This window comes from Halichoerus grypus, chromosome 4 (assembly GCF_964656455.1).
Source record: "Halichoerus grypus chromosome 4, mHalGry1.hap1.1, whole genome shotgun sequence".
Taxonomy (NCBI): domain Eukaryota; kingdom Metazoa; phylum Chordata; class Mammalia; order Carnivora; family Phocidae; genus Halichoerus; species Halichoerus grypus.
The window spans coordinates 100,739,499-100,752,471 of record NC_135715.1 but is presented as its reverse complement, the minus strand read 5'-3'; the positions used below and the strand labels follow the sequence as shown (position 1 = coordinate 100,752,471).

The following is a 12,973-nucleotide window of genomic DNA, read 5'->3' as shown; positions in this document are numbered from 1 at the left end:
TCAAGGCAGAGCACCCCACTCCACCTCTGGAAATAGGACAATGTAGAACTGCCATGAAATCAGATAGGACCTTTCCAACAGCATTTTCTGCTGGGGACAAGGGTGGAGGAGTGGAGCCCGGAGAGGCATGGGTTCCATTTATTAATAAGCAGCTCAACACAGTGGGAGGTTTTCTTGTCTAATTACAGAAGCCGTTGGAAACTGCAGGGAAGAGAGGATTTATGGCCCAGATGACACTGCCTCTGTGTTGTAATTAAAAGTTATTTTTAATACCTTTCTTTGGTTGGACACTTTGGATTATTAGAAATATATTTTGTAATTTAACACTTGCTAAAGGGCAAAGAACAGAACAGAAAGGTAATACAACAAGCTTGCATAATGGGAAACAATTAAATGTTTTGACACCAGGAGGCAGAAAAGGAAAAGAATCCCTCCCACTTCAGTCCGTACATTTCTACAGTGCAAGTCAGAGGTAGAGAGAAACCAAAAAGAACACTAAATTTGATTTTCAAAGTAGCAGAAAGCAACCCAGCTCCTTATTTTATCCATTAAGTAGAGACTGGATACCCCCACCAGGAGTGCAAACAACTCATTTACAACCGTTCACCCAAAGCATCTCATCCTAATCCTCAGGCTCTTTGCTTTGTCACTCTAATGAGAGCAAGTCCTGGTTCGGCCACAGGGACTCGAAGGCCAACCCCAGGGTAGTGCAATGGGGGCATCCAACGTAAGCCATGGGCAATCCAGGCTGTGCGTGATCTGGACTTTGTTTTTAATCTATGCTTCTTCTCTCATCCAAGATTCCAGTTTTGGGAGGGGGCTAGACAAAATGCATCCCAGTGAGAAATGCAGGGTGGTGTCCAGGAGTGGCGACAGGAGCAGCCCAAGATCAGGCAGGGGCCCTTTATTTCATCAGTCCCATTTCTAGAATTTCCATCTCCCCATGTACACACAGGATGCATTTTTCTGCAATGGTGACTTCTTCTTTTAACAACGGGAAGGAGAGAATCTCTTATATGGGACAGACTTTCGAAACTGATGAAAATGGGAAGGAGAAAGGACCTCTAGCTGACATGAGCTTCCCAGATAACCTCTCTATTTCACTTATCCATGCTATGAATCTTCTCGTTAAAAGTGAATTCCAGGAGCTCATTATGTGAAATATGTCACAGAAACCACCAGATATTACACATCACGATGGGCCTGTAAAAGTCTTTTAACATGTTAATCAAAAGTAAATTTAAAATCAGCTTTAGAGGGGCCATACCAAGTTTGATGGGATTTATATCAATAAGAACCACTGTGCCCCTTTATCCTTTCCCCAGGTCAAAGCACGGTCAGCCTCCACGTCAGGGCACACAACCGCCATTCTTACCTGCCACATTAATTTTCTCAAGTGCAACCAAGCTGGGAACAGCTGTGGTGGAATTGGTTGAGTTTGTCCCTGTGCCATTGATTACAAGATTGTCCACCTTGGACTCCAACTTTCCAATGCGCTGCAAGATATTATCCAATAGCACGGCAAGAGTTTTCTTCAGGTCTGTCAAAGAAAATGCAGATAGTTAAAAAAGTCTTTGGCCTCTGTATGTTTGTCTGGTGCGTTTTCTCTCTCTGTCTCTCTCTCTCTCTCTCCTTCTCCTCCTCCGTCTCTCTCTGACATGAAGAACAAAAACAGTGGCACAGTCAAGAAGTACTGCTTGAAGACGTGTCTGAACAAACCCTATCTTAAAGATGACGGAGGCCATCTTCGAGTGGCCCAGAGAGTACAAAACACATTGGTCTCTTCTGCCATGCGAGTTTGGCAGTAGGTGACATAAAATTACTCCCAGGCACTAGGGCAATAGAGACAACTTGGTGTTACTTAGCATCCTATCAAAGCACTCTATTAAATTCCTTCTTCTTAGAGCATGAAGCTCTGACCTATAGAATGACAACCCCAAAGTGCAGCGAGATCTTGGAGTACCTTCTGGATCAAGTACATTGTTATTTTCAGTGTTCTATATTCCAGTACATTCCAATTTTTTGCCAAGTCTTTACTTCTGTTGGTTATTTATGGTAATACTTAAAACTACGGTTCCAGATTCTAACTCAGATGTAACTACAATGAGATTTAGAAAGATACCTAAATTAAGACCAGATTCATTCATTCATTCGTTCAGGAAATATTTATAAAACAACTACTATGTGCTAGGCACTGTTCTAGATGCTGGGGATATTCTCTCATTTAAGAGTTGATTCTCATGGGGTGCCTGGGTGGCTCAGTCGGTTAAGCGTCTGCCTTCAGCTCAGGTCATGATCCTGGGGTCCTGGGATTGAGCCCTGTGTCAGGCTCCCTACTCAGCTGGGAACCTGCTTCTCCCTCTCCCTCTACCCCTCCCCCAGCTTGTGCTCTCGCTCACTCTCTTTCTATCTCAAATAAGTAAAATCTTAAAAAAAAAAAAAAAGAGTTGATTCCCCTTTTTACACACCTGACTGTGGGTTAAATGCTGCACTTCTCTCTAGACAGACATTACCCTCATGTATACATAAGCGTTTACTAAGTTTGAACACAAGGTATTCCACACACACAAGAAGATTAAGCCTCTCTCCTCTGGAAACTCATAATCAAAGAAAGATATATTGACAGGCACATGTGAGAAAAGCAGAAGGACACCAGGCTAGCCATCCATGTGAATAGAATTCAGCCTCATGAATGAATTGGGAGTGGTTCAGGGGAGAAGAGCACCGTGTGGGGAGCAGGATATGCAAAGTCCTGAACTGAGATAAATGCAAAATTGCCACTTTCCCTTGTACTGGGAACAGGGCAAACTTGCTTTGAGTAGGTGATCTCACCTGGCCGGGAGAGAAGCACACACCGGATTAATTCACCAACCCCAGAACATAGCCAGCCAACCCTGAACCTCGGCCAGAAGGCACTCAGGCTGTCCTATTTTGTCAGGGGGAGAGGGAAGTTGTCAGAACAGAAACAAAGGTGTGTAACGAACTTGGAAGTTTGTGTTGTTGGCGGTTTACAGATGGGAGGCATGGCTGGAGCAGACTAAATACCGCAAGCAGAAAGCAAACCCACGCCTCTCTCCTCAAAGTCTGGTGCTCTGCGCTTGGCATAAGCGCAACCTCCCCACCGCTCTCCCCAAACGGATCATGGGACTTCTTCACGATGTTAACCTCTGAAGTAGTTCGTTCCTTCATTCTAACAAACACCCGACCAGGACTATTTCTCACTCTTCAGCCCGTCTCTTCCCTACAGGTAAGAACTGGCCACAACATTAGAGCGACAGGGCTAAAAATATTATAGCAGAGAAGGGCACAAGGGATCTAGTGTTTCCTGAATGCCTATAACATGCCACACACACAAATCTAAGAAACCCCACGTTATCTTCACCTCCTCCGGGTAAAATGACTTCATTTTACAGAGGAGAACACGGAGGTTCACAGACATGAAGTAACCTGCTCACGGCTACAGAGATAATAAACTGGAATGGGGACTTGAATAGGGTTGGCCTAATTCCCTGATGCCTCAGCAGCTCAGCCAGAAGTCAAGAGTCAAGGTAGAAAAAGAACCCAAGCGTGAAATTCAAGGTCTTTCATCCACAGCACTGTGGTTAGGGGCCCAGACTCCGGAGCCCAAGTTTCTCAGTTTACATGCTTGTTCTCCACTCCTGTTTCCTTATCTGTCAAAGAGTGCTAAGAATAAACCTACCTCTTTGCATTGTTATGTGGACTTCATGAGTTAATTTTTACAAAATGTTCTGAACACTACTTGGTACATGATAAGCACTATATAATTGCCTGCTACACATATAAATAAAAAATATCTGGGAAATGCTCTCATCCTTCCTTAAGAAATCTCTTCCTGAGTGATGGAGGACTTTTATCACTTGATCGAAGGGTCATGAGCTCACTCTCCTCCAGGAGCTGCAGTCCCGTGGTCAGCGTGACTCACAGTCTACCCCTGGCTCATCCTTCGCTGGCAGAAAGAGGAGCCAGCCACCAGCTTTGCTCTTACAGTGCATCTAAAGCATCAGCTGCTTCTCCAGAATTCTGAAGACTGCCAGAGGCCGGCCATGCGGATAGGGGCAGTGGTGCCACTGGGAGGTGGCTGCAGTGTGTGACAAAACCACCCCTCAGATACAGGATATCAAGCCCCTCCACCTCCAGCCTCGTTGCCTGAAGGTCCTATCACCAGCCAAGCAGTCCACAGGCAAAAATGGCATTTAACTATTACCAGCAATTGAGATGAGCTAGACACAGAAGCTCTGGACCCCTAGGATGGGTTAAATCAGGCTTTCTCAGCTTTGACCCTATTGACACTTTGGGTCAGACAATTCTTTGCTGTTGAGGGATGTCCCGTGCATTGAAGGGTGTTGGGCAGCACCCCTGGCCTCCGGCGACTGAATGACAGTAGCCATCCCTCTATGTGACAACCAAAAACGCCTCCAGACATTGCCAATGCCCCAGTTTGAGAGCCACCGAGTTAGGCATGTGCTCCCAGCCCTCTCTTCCTCACTGCCCCTTTATACAGGTGAGGTGTGAGAACAGCCACTGAACTCGCATTCTGTGTGGCCTCCATTCACTAAGGTTCTGCAGGCACCGCTACAAATACATACGGAGTACAATGAAGGAATCAGCCCTTCTCCCTACAGGAGCTACAGAGCCCAGCCCGTGCTGATGGTCTCTCGAGGGCTGGTAACCTTCTGCAACTTTTTGTCTTTTTCTTAAAAGGCAAGAGGACTATGGGACAGAGCCCCCCAACCCATAGTTATTGGTGATAGTCACTGGTGGGACACACCCTAGGTAGAATACAGAACTGTCACATCAACCTTAAGATGAAACAAACAAATGGAAAGATAGTATATTCCCTGCTCATGGATTGGAAGAATATTGCTGAAATGTCTTCTATTCTGCCCAAGGCAATCTACAGATTTAATGCAATCGCTATCAAACACCAACAATATTTTTCACAGGACTAGAACGAATCATCCTAAAATCTGTATGGAACCACAAAAGACCCTGAATAGCCAAAGCAATCTTGAGAAAGAAGACCAAAGCTGGAGGTATCACAATTCCAGATTTCAGGATATACTATAAAGCTGTAGTAATCAAAACAATATGGCACCGGCAAACAAACAGGCACATAGATCAATGGAACAGAATACAGAGCCCACAAATAAACCCACAGTTGTATGGTCCATTAATCTATGACAAAGGAGGCAAGAATATGCAATGGGAAAAAGACAGGCTCTTCAACAAATGGTGTAGGGACAACTCGACAGCTACATGGAAAAGGATGAAACTGGTCCACTTTCTTACACCATACACAAAAATAAACTCAAAATGAATTAAAGACCTAAATGTGGGGCCTGAAATCATAAAAACTTTAGAGGAGAGCACAGGTATTAATTTCTCTGATATTGGCCATAACAACATTTTTCTAGTTATGTCTCCTGAGGGAAGGAAAACAAAAGCAAAAATAAACTATTGGGACTACACCAAAATAAAAAGTGTTTGCACAGTGAAGGAAACCATCAACAAAACAAAAAGATGACCTACTGAATGGGAGAAGATATTGGCAAATGGTATATCTGATAAGGGGTTGATCTCCAAAACAAATAAAGAACTTTGGTAACATACCCCCCAAACCAAATAATCCAATTAAAAAATGGGCAGAAGACATGAATAGACATTTCTCCAAAGAAGACATCCAGATGGCCAACAGACACATGAAAAGATGCTCAACCATCACTCATCATCAGGGAAAGGGAAATCAAAAGTACCATGAGACATCATTACCTCACAGTTATCAGAATGGCTAAAATCAACAACACAAGAAACAACAAGTGTTGGTGAGGATGTGGAGGAAAAGGAACCCTCATGCACTGTTGATGGTAATACAAATGGTTACAGCCACTGTGGAAAATGGGTTCCTCAAAAAATTAAAAATAGAAATACCAGTAATAATCCAGTATACTGCTACTGGGTATTGACCCAAAGAATAGGAAAACACTAATTCAAAAAACACCCCTCTATTTATTGTGGAATTATTTACAATAGCCAAATTATGGAAGCAATCTAAGTGCCCATTAACAGACAAATGGATAAGAAAAATGTGGTGTACACAAAGGAATACTACACAGCCATAAGAAAAGATGAGATCATGCCATTTGAGACAATATGGGTAGACCTAGGGAGTATTATGGTAAGTGAAATAGTAAGACTGGGAAGGACAAATACCTTATTAAAAAAAACAAAAACAAAAAGCAGAATCAGACCTACACATACAGAGAACAAACACCTGCCACAGAGGAGGGCGTGGGGGATGAGCAACATGGGTGAAGGGGAGTGGGACAGAGGCTTCCAGTTATGGAATGAGTAAGTCACAGGAGTAAATGGTGAAGCATAAGGAATATAGCCAATGACATCGTAATAGTGATGTAACGGGACAGGTGGTAATTACACTAGTGATGAACACAGCATAATATACAAACTTGTCAAATCACTAAGTCACACACCTGAAACTAATGTAACATTGTGTGTCAACTATACTAAAAAAATGTCAAAAAACAAGAAGGCAGTCTTCCTCAATTCCTAAAATACAGTCACCGATAAGGGTGACCTACTATCTCTTGCTGACCTCACCTACTAGAGGGTGACCTCTGTGACTATGTGACATGGTGCGACTCTGGGAAGTCATGATGATGAGAAAGATGCTGACGTTCACTATCCCAACTATGCTCCGAACTGAACCACCACCACCACCGACTGAGCTCTGTCAGCTGCTGTCCTCAGCACCTCTCACGGGTTACTTCACGGGGTCCTGCCAAGACAGTATGAGGAACGTATTACTGTTCCCATCTCCATTTTATAGATGAGAAACCACAGCACAGAGAGGTGAAGTAATCTGCCCTGGATGATTGCAGATCAAGGGTTCCATCTCAGACAGTCTGGTTCCAGATCCAATGGCTCTTATCTACCGTGCCATACTGCCTCTGAAGAACCTCTATGGAGCTGCCAGCCAGCAGGCATCTCCGACCTGCTGCTTCTGAGCACATTTATCGGGGATTAACCTCTGCACTTCTGCCACGTGCTTTTGTTAAATCATATCCCAACCATCCTCAAGACTCACTGATGTCACTGTTCTGTGAGCAACTCCCACACTAAAAATAACGAAGAGTCTGCATTTTCCTACTTTCTGCCTCAAAATGAAAATGGAATATAAAGCAATCAAAAGCCCTGGACTTTCTAGGCACTTTACCTGGATAGACATGTTTTCTCTTCCAGTATGAAAAAAAAGAAGTTCATCTTCAACAAGCAGCTGTTTGAGTCACTATTTCAAGACAGTTCGACATAAGATAAAAGATAATGTCAATAAAATACACAAGGGCAAAGATGATGTCAAGCCCATCTTTGTGTCTTTACCAACCGGCACACTACGTACTCAGTTACGTGTGTGTTACATAAGTGAACAGATGAATAATAAACCAACAAATAAATGGACTATAGTCTTTCCGCCGCTAAGGCTAAGGAAATCATACCTTTCTAGGTGATGAAATTATTTCTCACCTTTGCGTTTTACATTTAAACCAGCAAAACTGTTTTATTGCAATTTTAAATACCAGAACATTTTTGTGTTTTAGTCTTAATGATAATCCATTTATCCAATAAGGCTGCACACCCAAGGATAATTTCTATAGAGCTTAATAAAGAAATTAGAGCAAAAATATTCCTTCAAATTCTAGTGTAACATTTTTAAATTTATCACTGTGTTTTACAGTTATTATAGCAGTAAAATGTGTCCTCAGCAGGATTACAATTTTCAATTACTAACAGGCTTTTAAAATTCTGTTTGTGCTTCAAAGCCTTAGCCATAAAAATTTAATCCCAACATCACTACCGCAATTCTGTATTCCTAAAACTTACTGTACATGACAAAGATGAGATCAAAGCAATTGAAAACATTTAAAATGTCCTTCTGGGGGAAGTTAGCTTTGCTTTCTATCATACTAGAAGTGCTTTGATCAAGGGCGAGATCGACAAAAATCTCAGAACAGGTGCCCTGACAGCTTCTGTGAGTTTTCATTTCCAGAAAGCATGCCTCCAGGGGGTGAGCAGGGGCTGGAAGATGCTGCCACATTCTTGAGCAGGACAGCTAAGGCGATTTCACTGCCAGCTAGATGTGCCTCCAGAGCTGGAGCCCACGGAGACAGGATTTCAGGACAAAGGGGGGTCTTGCTGGTAGATAAAGTCTATCAGTTTATAGGTCTATCGGTTAAAGCTGTGAGACAGGGCAGCAAACCCCAAGTGCCCAGATTATACAGGCAATCAGTATTTGAGGAATGATCCAGAAAGGCGGCACTTGGGGCCTATGCTAGCCCACCCTGTTCCCCTGGGACATGCTTCCAAAGCAGTGGTTATCCAGCCCGCTGTCCTCCAGGCCAACCTTCACCAGGCTTTGTCCTCAAAGCACTCCATCAGAATCTGTAGAGCCCACGAGTCAAGGACTCGGGGCACAGCCACCACAGGCTACATTGAAGGTGTAGCCAGCATGATTCGCTGGCACAGAACCAACCGTGCAATGAGCAAGGACGTACATCTGAACTGCAAAAAAAATTATTTGCATCTGGGCTTGCTCCTAATCCAAGTCCCTCTTCACCACGGCGGCCTCCAGAGGCAGAGCGCCAACGAGGAGCAGCTTCATGTGCTGCTTGGGAGAACCAGCAAAGACAGGGCGCTAATGAGAAAGGAAGGTGTTAATGAAAAAAGAATTAGCCCCAACCTCTCCTTTCCACTGACTGCCAGAATGTCAAGTTTCATCAGTTATATATTTTTAATTTCACAGTGACCTTTCCACAGAAAGACAATATAGTTAGAGTAATAAGCAAAAGCCAGTCCATTCATTATGTACAAGGACACTGTAGTGTTATTTATTATAGATAAGAACGGGACACTACCCAAATGCCCAACAAAAAGATTAAATTACGTATGTCCATCCATTCATAAGACAGAATAAATCACTAGATTGGAACTCAGGGAGGGCAGAGCAGGTGTCTTGTCATCTCTGTTTATCACCACCGGGTGTTGTCAGGAGCTCACTGATTATTTATTGAATGGATGGTTTAAAAAAAAAAAAGTGCATGGACATTAAAAATATCTAATGGCATGAGGAAATACAACAAAGAAGAGTTTAAAAAGCTGTATATAAAATATTCCAATTTTTTTAAATGACGTGCATTTTAAAAAAGGACTGGAGGGAAATCAAAATTTATCTGGGTTTGGGGATAGGGAGTATTTTACTTTTTATTCTTTCTTTCTAAGAGTACAAAAATGGGCGTGGCATCATCCTTGCCCTTGTGTGTTGTACTGACAGCATCTTCTATCTTGTGCTAAGTAGTTTGGAAATGGTGACTCACACAGCTGCTTCCGTTGAAAATGAACTTCTTTTCTTTCACGTTAGGAGAGAAAGCAAGCCTACCCAGGGTCAAGGACCGAGAGTCGCCAAGGTTTTTCACTGCTTTATAGTCTACATGCTCTCCATTTTCTATATTCACAGTACTCTGACAATCAGGGAGGCTTAAATGCTATTTGAATATACCTCCAGTGCAGTGAATTCTACCCTCCCCAAGATACTGGCCCAAGTACCTGATGTCAGGTAAGAAGATAACCCCCGGCCCAGATACAGCTCAGTGATTGACCCTCACTACATTCCCGCATTTGAATTCTTAAAGCCACCTAAAGTCGCAGGCGTGCTCTCGCCCCGCAGCTGTCACAGGGAGCCACACCATGTCACAAAGGGCACTAAACCACCACCTCAAAGAGAAAGGGCAGCTCAGATGCTCAGTATTACTGACTGTTGTCCTCTCCTGGGTCAGGCTGCAAGGGCAGACTTCAGCTTTGACTCCACTGTGTTCCAGAAGCGAGTGTTATTCCTGAGGTGCTACGGGGTGTCTCTAGCACTTCCAGGCATTTTCTAGGCAGCAGAATGTGAGGAAAAAAATCGCATCTTGGCCTGTTGATGATATCAAGTGCATTATGGAATCTGTAAATATCCAGCACGGAGCTCTTGGGCTGTTCTCTCATCTTCCCGACACCCAGCCAGCTGCATGGAATAGGAGTCCAGCATTGTAGTCCTTCTTGCAGAACAGAAATGGATTCGGGCTCTGAGTGGTCGAGCCCATCGTCACACGGGGTCCCGACCTGACTCCCGCGCCCACACCTCCCCCACCCCATCAGGAAAGACAGCCACCGCACACTCCTCCTTCCCGCTCACCACCTGTACTGGAAACAGTACCCTCCAGCACTGCCCTCCTTCCGAGACCGAGCGAGCTCACCCAGTCCAGCTCAGCTCCCAGCCCACAAAGGAAAGCCTTCTCTTTGGAACCGGGTGGTGACAATCACCTCTCCTGTTTCTTAAACACCAAAGTCACTCTGTGGAGCCAACACACTTTCAGAAAGGGACCCAGGGAAGAGCCAGACAGTATCTCTCTGGGGCGCAGGGCAGCAGTTCTCGACCCCAGCCGGCGCAGGGCCCAGCGCGGGCGCCATCAGGGCAGGCCTGGTGATTCTGGTGGACAAGCCTCGCCTGTCCTTGTCCCGGAGGGTGGTGGCAAGCCTGCCTCCCTCCCTCTGGAGGAGAGCTTACTTCCTCTCATGTCTGATCCCCTGCAAACGCAGAGCACAGCTACATAAACACGTCCCTGAAGCCCTATGTTCAAACGTATAAACAAACGTCCACTTCAGGCGAACAATTTTGGTGGAGTAAAAGATACAGCTACACGTCGGCCACGGCTACTGATAACTCCCAACAATGACCGCATTTCCCTCATCTAGGTGCCTAAATAAGCTTTGTAACATGTAAGCCTTACAACAAGCCTAGGAGGTGAAGGATACTATTATATCCTGTATTTTACAAAAGAGGAAGCGGGCTTTTAAAACATCAGTCACCTGCCCAAGGTCACACGCCTAGTAAGGAACCCTACAGCCACACAGAAACGTTCTCTACCGACCATCCAGAATAAACACTGGTTCCTGTGTCAGAATCAGGAGCACAACAGCTACCCGGAGCCACCTGGACCTGTAGTCCGTGGGGAATCTCTTCTCGTTTCCAGCCTCACTAGAAACTTTACTTTCCTATTAGCCCCAGCTGTAACTGTCCCACACAGGCAGAGTCGGGGCAAAGGGGCTGCTGCTGATCACTCCTGGCTCCTACTAAGTGCCAGGCACGTGCTGAGCCCTGGGGTACAGTGGGGAACAAGAGAGGCAAAAATCCCTGCTCTTTGGCAGCTCACATGCTCCGTGGGGGAGAGAGACGATCAACAGAGCCAATAAATATGCAACAACAGGTGGTTTAGGTGTTATGAAAATAGGTGGGTTAAGTGTTGTAAGACTGAGGGGCGCCTGGGTGGCTCAGTCGTTAAGTGTCTGCCTTCGGCTCAGGTCATGATCCCAGGGTCCTGGGATCGAGCCCCGCATCGGGCTCCCTGCTCCACGGGAGGCCTGCTTCTCCCTCTCCCACTCCCCCTGCTTGTGTTCCCTCTCTCGCTGTGTCTCTCTCTGTCAAATAAATAAAATCTTAAAAAAAAAAAAAGTGTTGTAAGACTGAGAATGAAATCATGAAAGAGAACGTAAGGAGAGGAGGCACGAGCTATGGGGAGAGGAGGCATGCAGGTGGAAGGAAGAGTAGAGGTGGAGACTTGGGGACAGGCGAATGCTCAGCCACCACCCCGCCGCTGGTCCCAGAAGACAGCTGCGGTACCCAGACAGACCCAGGAAGGGTCAACGGCTCCTGAGGGTGGCCACAGTGGCATGAGGTCTGCCCAGGCCATTCTGACAGACTGAGGTGAGCAACCCCACTTGATACTCTGAGCCCAAGAGTCACACCCCCTCATGCACATTCTCTTCTCAAGCCAGGACTTGAAGCAGCAATGAGGCAGGAAAGGACAGGTCTCGTGGACAAAAGGAGCAGAAGAAGAGGCTCCAATCCCTGCCAGAGACACACAGTCTGACTGTTCTCCTGTCTACGGCACCCCCGAGGCCCTCTTCAGACGTGCGGCCGCACTGGGCGTGCTTGGGAACTCGGCCTGGCTCTGCCGGGGGTGCCAGGCGGGGGGACTGCCACCACACATCCCTGGAAGAGCCCAAGCCCGGAGAGGCCCGTTTTAGGTTGCCAACTTCTAAAGCAGTAAGCCCTTTCTTTAATCGCACCAGCCACCTCCCCCTAGAGCAACCATGGCCTCCTCAGACACACCAAACAGCCCAGCGCTTTTTTTTCTACCAGTGTCGCTCCAAAGCAGTGTGTTTCCCTCAAGGGTAGAGAGCTGCTACTTTGGCAATGGTGGTTCCCCACACCACCCCAGCCCTCCAAGAAAACAGTCCCTTGATCACATTTGTAGGAACAGAGGCAAAAAAAAAAAAAAAAAAAAACCAGAAAGCAAATAAATAAAATTTTTAAAAAACCATTCACAGGCTTTTTTTTTTTTTTAAATCTCCAGTGAAATCCAACCTAAGTATTTTTCGTCTTCTTTTTCATAGCGGGGTGGAACAAAACACTCGTAAGAGCTCCTCTGACTCTCCAGACGTTACCCAGGTCTGCAGCACAGACCAGGAGCTACCTCAGGCCGCCATACCAGCATCACGGTGGGGGTGTCCCTTTGGCCTATGAGAACCCCAAATGATGTTAATGTCTTAGGAATGGGCATCCCCGGGCCAATAAGGGCCACGTGAAACCCAATGCATTGCCCTCTGACCAGCAACCAAAAACACTACCTTCTTCTCTAGGGCCTAGAGGACGCAAGCCCCACCTCCTTAAGGAAACAGGAGGAACTTCTTCCTCTTTACCTCTCTTCCCAGCCTAGGAGTTAAGTGGGGGGATGGGGGGGATAATAGGGAGGGGCCAAGGCCCCCGGCAGGGGCAGGCGAGGCTCACTCACAAGAACCTCAACCCCCCTGCACCTCGCTGCCCCTGCTATCACACTGAGAT

General features: G+C 45.8%; 1 protein-coding gene across 8 annotated transcripts in view; it reads right to left on the bottom strand.

Annotated features, from left to right (window-relative positions):
- The window catches only part of MGAT5 (alpha-1,6-mannosylglycoprotein 6-beta-N-acetylglucosaminyltransferase), a 557,249-nt gene that overhangs the window by 193,816 nt on the left and 350,460 nt on the right, over positions 1-12,973 (bottom strand). For all 8 annotated transcript variants that reach the window (XM_078070704.1, XM_078070706.1, XM_036106945.2 and 5 more), the window contains one exon: positions 1,376-1,540. In XM_078070704.1, the coding sequence (XP_077926830.1) occupies positions 1,376-1,540 (165 nt within the window). The remainder of the gene's footprint in view (positions 1-1,375; positions 1,541-12,973) is intronic.